Source organism: Falco naumanni, chromosome 15 (assembly GCF_017639655.2).
Source record: "Falco naumanni isolate bFalNau1 chromosome 15, bFalNau1.pat, whole genome shotgun sequence".
NCBI lineage: Eukaryota > Metazoa > Chordata > Aves > Falconiformes > Falconidae > Falco > Falco naumanni.
This window is the reverse complement of record NC_054068.1, coordinates 3,994,228-4,003,934: the sequence shown is the minus strand read 5'-3', so window position 1 is coordinate 4,003,934 and position 9,707 is coordinate 3,994,228. Positions and strand designations below refer to the sequence as shown.

The 9,707-nt window shown below is 42.9% G+C and overlaps 1 protein-coding gene across 1 annotated transcript in view; it reads left to right on the top strand.

Annotated features, from left to right (window-relative positions):
- Positions 1–445: 445 nt before the first annotated feature.
- USP10 (ubiquitin specific peptidase 10) overlaps positions 446–9,707 on the top strand; it is a 52,721-nt gene continuing 43,459 nt past the window's right edge. Inside the window, exon 1 of the mRNA XM_040615050.1 lies at positions 446–578. Coding sequence (XP_040470984.1) covers positions 558–578 — 21 coding nt within the window. The 5' untranslated portion in view covers positions 446–557. The remainder of the gene's footprint in view (positions 579–9,707) is intronic.

Genomic DNA, 9,707 nt, shown 5'->3' with positions numbered 1-9,707 from the left:
GCCACCCCTGGCTGGGGGGCAGCCCCCCAGGCGGCTCTGCCGCGCCCAGGTGGGCCCACCATGGTCCCGGCCTGCTGCGGCCACGCTTGCGGGCTTTTCCCAGCTGCCTTTCCGCCGCACGGCCCCGCCGGGCTCCACAGCACAGGGCCGGCCTCCGGCCTCCCGCCGCCCGCCGCCGGCCACACTCCGGAGCTCGCCTCACGCCGCCTCCCCCGCCCCCGCCGATGCCCGGCGGCTGCCAGCGAAGCTGCCCGGCGGCCTCGCCCGCCTTCCCGCCTCGGGCTGCGCCGCTCCGCGCCTCAGGGCAGCGCCCGCCGCTCCCCGCCGCCGGGCCCCTCCCCCAGGGCCGGGCCGCCCCCGCCCGCCGCCGCCGCCCGGCCCGCACGCAGGCGCGGAGGGCGCCCCGGCCGCCCCGCCCCTCCCGGCGGCGCTGTGCGCAGGCGCGGTGCGCGCCGCCTGCCCGCCCGGCTGGTGCGTGCGAGAGAAGATGGCGGCGGCGGGGGCAGCAGCGTGAGGCGCCCGGGAGACGGCCCAGCTCCCCGCGGACGCCGGGCGCCATGGCTGTGAACAGCGCCCAGGTACCGGCCGCCCCCGCGCTGCCGGCCCGGGGCGCTGCGGGGGTCCGTGGCGGGGCTCCGAGGGGCGGCCGGGCCCCGCGGCGCGGCTCGCCGAGGGGGGGGAGCGTGGTGGCCGGGACTAGGCCCAGGGTGATTCTGCAGCTTCATTGAATCTCCTCGGGGCGGTGGGGGGGGGGGCTCACCGCCGGCCGGGTCGGTGTCCCGCCGCGCTGCGGGGGGCGGCCCTGCCCCGCGGGGGGGTCCTGGCCGCGCCGGTGTCACGGCGCCGGGGGGGCAGGAGCGGCGGGGGGTGGGGGGAGGCCTGTGGGGGCCCTTGGCGGGGTGCAGGCGGTGCCGGCCCCCCCCAACCACCCGAGGGGAGGATGGTTGGGAGAGAGTCGATAGTATGGCTTTTTTTTTTTCCCATGCCTTTTTTTTTTTCTTTTTTTTTTTTCTTTTTTTTTTTTTTTTTGTTAGGGAGGGAGAGACCGAAGCGATTCTATAACGAGTAGGGAGTAAGGAGATTTGTAAAGTAATCCTCCCCCCGCCCAAACACTCAATAAACCCCAGTGCATTGGGGTGCAAAGGGCTGAGTGTTGCAAGATTGCTGTGCAGGGGGGTGCGTGTGCACGGCCCTGACTCCCGCTAACTAAACCAGCCAGAAGATTTGTGCACGGAGTTAAAAACCAACAAAAAAACCTGCAGTCGTCGTGGTTTTTCTCTGGAAGTTAAAAGCTCGATTCCTGATGTAATCTAGCTGTGCTTAGAGCAAATTAATGAATGGGTCAACTTCACTATTTCTTTCCTGGAAGGTTTTTCTCCCAAAAAGCTTTATAGCGATGTCAGGCAGCATGTGTGGTGCACAGAGATGTTTATTTGCAAGACTTCATCCAACTTTTGATTTTAGCAAATAATAAAGCTTAGAAAACTTTGATCCCATTAAAGGTAATTTTGTTAAGAAAAGGTGTCTTTTGTGGTGGAAAATATCTTTCGTTAAATTTAAATGTTTCAAACGAGGTGATGCTTTATTCTGAATTCTGTATTTTTCTGAAGGTAAAGCACATATCTAAAAGTTGTGCACTTAGTGGCTCTGACAATGATTTTCCCATAAACAAAAGTTTGTGATCAGTGAAAACTATCATGACATTTCTTGTCCAGCTTGATTTATTTATGTTTGAGAGAAAGAGGAAAGTGATTTCAATGATGTGGGTGTTCAGAGTGCAATTGCAGTTTCTGGCGGTTGTTTAAAGTTAAAATTGTGTATCCTTCAACTCTTCTATCAGAGTGGAGAAAACTCACTTAGTTTTGGACTTTTTTTTTTACTGTCCTAATTCATGATAGTTAGAATGCACATAGGTCGAAAGAATTCAGTATCCAAGTCGGAAGCTGTTTTACTCACTGCTTTCCCCTCCGCTCAGTACTAGCCAGCAGTACGTGTGGTCGGTTTGATAAGACTGGCTTTTACATTGCAGCTTTTTTCTCGATTTAGATTAATTAAGGACCTTTCTTGTCTGTACTTAATTAAGTTGGTGTACCTTGAATTAAAAAAAGTTCAGCTGATGATTTAGTTCATGGTGAAGCACTGCATAGCTGTAAATGAAACTAGATTGTAGATTCATCTTTAGTAGTAACTTGTACGTACACTATTTTAAATCACCCCTCTCTATAGGTAAAGGTAGGTATTTCTGTCTTGCGAGGGTTGCTGCTTAAATTTGTATATAATTCAGAAGCAAATCTGAATATCTTTCAGTTGGTGCTTTGCTGGTATCATTAAACACAGGCTGGTTTTTGTTCTGTTGTTTTGGGTTTCTTTCTCCCCCCTAATGTAAACAGTTTATTTAAATGCTGTCTGGGATTTATGAGAATACATATTCTAGAGCAGTATAGTGCTATGATGCTGAAGTAAGGTTCCAGTGTTCTGGATGGAGAACCTGAAGATAAACTCAGGGATGCAGTTTTACGTGTAGGCGTTTCCTCTTTCTTTATTTTTATTTATTATAAGGTTTTGATAAAAGTTGTCTGTTCTGAGGGCAAAATTAATAACATTATTTAGTCATTATGTTTGTGTCCTAGGCAAAAGTCCGTAGTTTTTCCATGTGACTAATTTGAGTGTACCTTAATGGAGACTTTTTTTGGCACACAGGGGAAAACAGTCTTGAAGAAAATCATGCTCTTCTAATAGCTAAAATGCATAGTCAGATCTCTGCCAATTATTAGATTCATGTAATAGTGTGCAGAAATATTTTGTCAGCCAGTTTGTACATTCTAACAAATGAATCATGGAACATGACCATATTGTATATTTTCCAAGAGGCATTAATTTTGGATGGCCAGCTAGTCAGCAAGCACGAGTATACAGTAATACAGTTTACGTATTGCTGGTCATTTGTACCTCGGTATTCCATGTCATTATTTCGTAGTCATTTAATGAGAGATTTAAGTGTTGCTGTCAGTTTTCTGGGTGTGTTCTGAGTGTATTTAAAATCTGTAAGTTTTATTTTTATTAAGGTGAGCTACAGGTAAACCTGTATCACTACAGGTTTTGTATGACACTACAGACAGATGTTGAGCTGATTTAGCACAGGATATAGTTGAAACCGTTTGTCATCAAGGCCATTAAAGATCTTTAAAAAAAAAAAAAAGACATTAGGAACTGTATAAACAGTTGTTTTAGCCACTTCTCCTATTGTTTTTCATAGAAAGAATTAATACAATTGCATCATTTATAAATCTTGTGAAAACAAGTTAACCAGAAGAAAGGATACCATAGCAGAATGAATCATTTATGCTTGTTTTGTTCTTTCACCATTACTGTGGTGTCAAATTAACTCAGTGCCATTTTAAATGTACCATATTGCCCCAAAACCCAGCTGAAGTAAAAACCAGTATAGTTGGAGTTCAGAAAAAGCTGAACAAGCTCATAAGCTGCTCATCGTCTCCCAAGCCTGTGTCTGGCCTGGCAACCAGAATAACTGGAACTCGGAACATGGCATGCAATCCGACTCCCTGAAATACTGCACTGCAAACTACCTCTTTTATGGCTGGCTTGGAGTGTTGCTCCCTGGCAGGGTGTAGTTTGATGTTCCCTTAAGCCACTGCTGTTTCTAGAAGGAATTAAAAAAAAAAAAAAAAAAAAAAAAAAAGAAAAGCGTCTGTACGCATTTGTTCTGTGCTGTCTTTGCAGTGTATTGCCTGGCGTTTGTGGGTGACTTTGATTAGGAAATGGATGTCTCAGAAATAGTCTTAAAAAATTGTTGTTATGCAGCTGGATGAGTTTCTTGTGCTAGCTTGCTTGCATCCATGCAGATGTGTCTAATGTGTTACAGTGTTCTTCCAGGCAGGAAGAAGCGTGTGGGGAGAGGGCAGTGTGGATTCTGTCTGTCAGGTTTGTGAAATACACTGAAAACTGTGGGGGACACCCTGCACACAAAATGAAGAGGCTCTGGGTAGAGGTAGAGGCTGCTGATGGGTGGATTTGGAGAGATGTGTTTGAGTCCATCATCTTGCTATAGCTGCTGCTTCTCTCCATCCTGCCACGTTGCTGTTTTGTGTTTTGAAGGGATGAAGAAGCTGTATCTGTCTCCACCAAACCCTTTTTTTTTTTCCCCACTTCATTGCTCAGATGGGCCTGCATTTATCCTTTCACTGGAACTTTTGCCTATGGAGTCATTGCTCTGTGCTTCCGCGGTCTTGGGAATTCAGGCTGCAGCTGAAGCTGTGAGTTTAGGTAGCCAGAAGGTATCGTTTGCCTTTGTAAAATGTGAGTGGTGAATCCACACAGAGTACAGTGGGTGAATGTGGTTGGTTAACTCGGGGGGGGGGGGTGGTGGGGGTGGTGGTGGCAAAAAAAAAAGTCTGGGAAAACTGACATAGAACTTAAGTTTGGAACTATATGGCAGCATGCAAATAATAGAATAAACCCCACAGGTTTTGTGAATCACTGCTATTTATTCTGTGTATTCTAGACTGTAGCACTGATTTGGAGACTTTTTAGAATTGATCTAGCCACTTACCTAGTAATAAATCCACATTTTGTAGGCTGTTGCTTAGACACACTGCTTTTTCCATTCATGTAGCTGTTAAAATACTTGTAAAGTTAAGTGGGATTTTGTTTATAGGTAAACTAAGCAGTCTCGTTTCTGTTTAGTGATATACGTGCAACATGCTGTGTCGTACAAAACAGCCAAATCTGTTGTAATAGAAGTTGCTGGCCTTGGGCCATTGGATTATAGTCATTTGTCACTCTAATGCCATTTCAGCAATGTAGATGTTCATTTCCAAAGAATTAAACATGCTAGAACTGCGGTTTTTCTTTTTGATGGAAGTGTTTTATGTGTGATCATTAAACATACAACTGGGGATTACGGAACAAAGGGTTATGCTTCATGGTGAAAAAAGTGTGTGTGTGTACATGTGTGTGTGTATATATGAACGCTCAATGGAATAGTCTGGTACTTTAAAAATGAGATTCTAAAAATGAGATTCTAAACTCTGTCTTATAAAATTTTAACATATGCATTTAAGACTGTGTGTTAAGCATTCCAAATAATGGTGGTGTGTTGATTATTTTTAAAGCACTTTAAAGGATTTTTGTTATATTAGCGCTCATGTTAATATATTAATTAATACTTGAATAGGGTAAATCTTTGAAGTACATTAGTCTTTTTCATCTTGTATTTGACTCTCAAATACCTAATTTGATTGCAGATGTTCTTGAATTTTAAGTACACGTAAAAACTTTTCCTCCTTGTTTGACAGCATACAATCTGTTGATCTTTGCTGTGTGCTACAAGATGCTTTTACTCATCTGTAGTTAGACAGGAGGTAGTTTAAATCACAGTAGCTCTAACAAAGTGCTTGCGTAAGGCTTATTGTAATCATACACCTTATGGAATAGCATAGAAAAGCCTTCTTGAGATCCTGTGATAGTCACAAATACTAGTGTTGTAGAAACTGAAAGAAATATGCAAGAGTGCTTCTGGGAATTTTGCTGCTTACAGTATTGTAAGTGAATTCATGTCATGTATGAAAGTTTTAAAAGAAGCGATGTATGTTATTTGCATTGGAATTATAGTAGGAAAGAAAGGGATATGGATCAGATTCTACTGAATGTAATGTTAATACAAGCTGGAAAATCACTTAACGGTTCTGTAACTTTTGTTAAAAAAGTAAAAACCCCAGTTGGGGTTCAGTTTTAAGGTGGAGGAGAAAAATGCTCTTTTCTGTAAGAAACTGTATAGAACAATACATCTCTAAAGGTTGTGTGGAAAGGTGCAATTAAAAAGACATATAAGGAAGTAGGTTTTCTTCAAAGAATTGTGTGTGTGAAAGACTTTGTTTTGTGTGAACTAAACGGAAAGTAGTAGCAGAAAAAGCAGTGCTGTATTCCCTCAGTGCAGTGGGCATGGTTTTTCATACGTTTTTCAACATTTAGGGCTTGCTGTAGTGATTCACAGGTTTCCTGCCTCATTTTTCCCCGTGAATGTTGCTGACTGGCAATGGATTTACCAGTGTAACTTCAAATACAGAAGTTGCATATCATTCATGCAGAGAAGTGAAGGCTTTTGTGGTGAAAAGGTTTTGTCTTGGAGTGGGATTCCTTTGTAGGTAGTGTAGCAACATGTTACCAATAGTGATTCTTACAATGTTAAGGTAATGCTCTTGTTTTCAGGAGTATGCAACAGTTTTGCTGTATGCATATACCTGTCTCAGTGGGAACATGTATATAATTTTCTATATCATGTTTTAAGTTGAAGATTGCCTGCTATTAGCATTGAAAACTCTTAGGATGGGGGTAGGATTACATGGTATCGGATGGCAAGAGTGACTTTAGGTGTGCTGACTTTCATTGCATTAACATGTCAAGGCTTCAGATGCTGTAGGTGGTATCAAACCGCAGGTGTTCTCGCTCCTGGTTGTCTGGTGAAGCAGAGCTCCTGTTGCACATGGCTCTCGCTTGAGCAGGCTAAGCAGAAGTTTTAAAGAGGGAAATGAATTCAAAGCTAACCTTCTTTACAAGGTGAGAGTTAAAGAAATAACTCTGACAGGAAACAAGGGGACATAGAGGCAAGATATTGATAATCCCTTTGATTCTTGCTGCAAGCATTAGGAAGATGAGGGACATGAAAAAAGTTCAGTTGCTTAATGTAATGGTAGCAACAGGCAATTAGATTAATCCTATTCAAATAGTGCTTTTGGACCATGCTAGTTAAGAGGTTATTTGGTTAAAAATGATGCTGTACCGGTACATAATATGGAATGGTCTTGTCATTTTAAAATGAGTAGGTATGATAAAAAGAGACAGAAATAGAGAGGAAAAAAGTCATTTTCAGCATGTTGCAGCTGAATTGCAAGAATAGAGTTCTTTTGAGCTCCAGTCTACTTCAGTGTATCCATTAAATCATATGGGCTCTAGTAATAGGTAGCTGTTACCAAAGAAAGTAAGCAATAGTGCTGTAATGACCTTAAAAGTGTGTTTCTGATCCTCTGCAGCCTTTGGGATACAAACCCAGAGCTGCCACTGTTTGAAAATTCCTGTGGAGCACTGTAGTTAATTGATATAAAGATGGAAAAAAGTCAGACAACTTAGGCAATTCCCAGTGCTCATTTTCTTCTCCAGGTAGAGGTTGTGACCATCGGCTGTTGTCCCTTAACAAGAAGTTTAAGATTCCATGAATCGTTAATAGTGAAAGCTCCCTAACAAAACTTAAAGACTGCAAAAAAAGGGTTTATGCTGTTCATATGCTTTCATAGCAGGCAAGAATGAGATACATAAAATTATCATCCTGGCATTGCAAAGCGACAGAAAATGTAAGTGCAGCAGAATCATAAAAGTGTGAAAGAGGAGTAGTCAGCTTTCAGAGCAGAAGAAATAAAGCTGTTGAGTTTGCTCATGTCAACAGGTTTGCATTATCAGACTTTTGAACTTTACCTTTGTTCAAACACAACACTGAATTGTGGTGGTCACTCTTGTTGTGAGTCAAAATGACTGTAAATACCAGTTTCTGGCATGGGTCTCAGTTGCCAAGGACTCAGTTTCCTTAACTGGGGAGGAAAAAGGCAATGACATGTATTACACTTAGTACTAATGATTTTCACATAAAGGCTGTTATGGTTTTCTGCTTTGATGTAAGTCATCCTTAAAATAGAGACTTCCCAGAGTTCTCATCAGTGTCCACCCCTGGAAAAACATAATTAGGGCAGTTTGTGTGATTTTTTTTTTTTTTCCTTTGCTTTGTGCTGGTGCTAGTGATGGTGAGGACCACAATCAGAAGCTGCAGTGGGCTGCGGGGATCCCTTGTTCCCAGAAGCAGTGCCTGATTGTGGGCCATGCCGCATAGCGTGTGCATGTACAATATTTTCATGGTAGTATGACTTCAGTTTTGTTTCTAGCTGAAAATCTTAGGGCTTAGCTAAGAGCTGAGATAGGTATTTTATAGCTGTTTGGTTTGCATACCAAATCTTGTATAAGTGTTTGTACTTCAGATTTATTTTATTACTGCTTAAAAAGAAGTCTTGTAATTAGTGAACAACTGCTTATTATATTAGCTTTGCAAGTCAGTTCCAAGTATGAGTGTCCAACACATCCACTGTGTTTACTGAGTAGCGAGAGATTGCAACATTTGATAAAGGCAGACATCACTAATGTGAAACTCGGTTCAGTTTGCGTTTTCTGTGTTATTTGCAAATCAGCCATTTTGAACAATAGTATGAGTTACTGATTGTGTTTACCAAATGTTTTTATGATTTTTAAGATTTTAATTGGATTTGGGACCAAAGGAGGCAATGCACAGCCACATGAGAAGCATGTTCTTTCAACAGCTGCCTAAATTGGTGCTGTTTGAAAGTGGAAAGTATTATAAATTCACAATATGCAGGCTGAAATACGAGGGTGTGGTATCATTGTTGTTGCTCAACTTTGTCAGCAGTGTGGATTAGAGGGCAATTTGCTAGTAGTTACATGGGGGTCCTCTAAAATACTCTTGCTCCTTTGTACCGTAGATGGATGAGGGAGAGGACAGAAGAAGGTGCTGGAGTTGCAGACCTGCTCGTGGAGGTGGGGTGTGAGCAGGGACACTGCAGACAGCAGATGCTTCCACCTCTGTCCTTGCAGTGAGTAAGCTGTAGAGCAGTGCTGCCTTGTGTTTGTCTCCCCTGCCACGTGTAGGTGGGTAGTCCTGTTTGTAGATGGTTGGGTGTGCAGGCCGAGGAAGTGGTGATTCCAACTCCTGCCTGGATGGAAGGGATGCATGAGTTACCAATTTTGTGCTCTGATCTCATAGTGTTGTGAGCTTTATCAGTAATAGTATGTCAGGGTATGCTCTGGTTTAGTCTGTTTTTCCACCTCAGAAAGCAAGGGAATTTCAGTATCTTCAATATTGTAAATGTGCTCAGAAACATCTTGAGTGCTCTGCTTTGCATTCTGTTCGTTCATATGTGCAGAACAAATCTGAATGCTAACAGAAGATCTCATATAAGGAGAGACATGAACTAGCACCACTATTAGTGTTACTCTTTTGAAATGAGCTACCAAAAAAAAAAAAGTCTTAATATTGACAGTGTTGTTGTCATACAGCAAACCTACTGCCATATTCATACTCAGTTTTTAATGCTGCCATTTAAAAATATGGGTGTTTAATGTTTACCGTATCTGTTTTAGTTGCAGTAGTGTATTAATATGTGCATCCATTTTAACAGCTATCTTGCATCTACATGGAATTGTGTCGCAGATAGTTAAGCTCTAAAACTATCTCAGGAAGAGGTGGCACGTGTGGTGTCCCAGTTTTCATTTTAACTTGCGTATCACTTCAAAATACAAAGTTGCTGTCAATGGCAGTGCCAGATCCTCTCAGGTTTCCACCTGCCACTTACCACACGTCAGGCTGGCAGGGTAGATGGGTGGCTCTGTATATACTGAGAATCCAGACAATAGATGGTGTCCTCAGTTTCTGTGTGCGGGGGGACATAACAGCATACATAGTGTCACACAGTGAAGCAGCGGAAGGGGCTTGAGTGCCTGCAGAGAGAAAATAGAGCCTCTGTTCAATTACTCTCAAACTTCAGCAGTTACAGAGCTTAAAATATAGGAGACTTTATTATGTGGTGGTAGTTGTGTTTTCGTTTCTGTGATCCCCTTGAGTCATTTAGCAA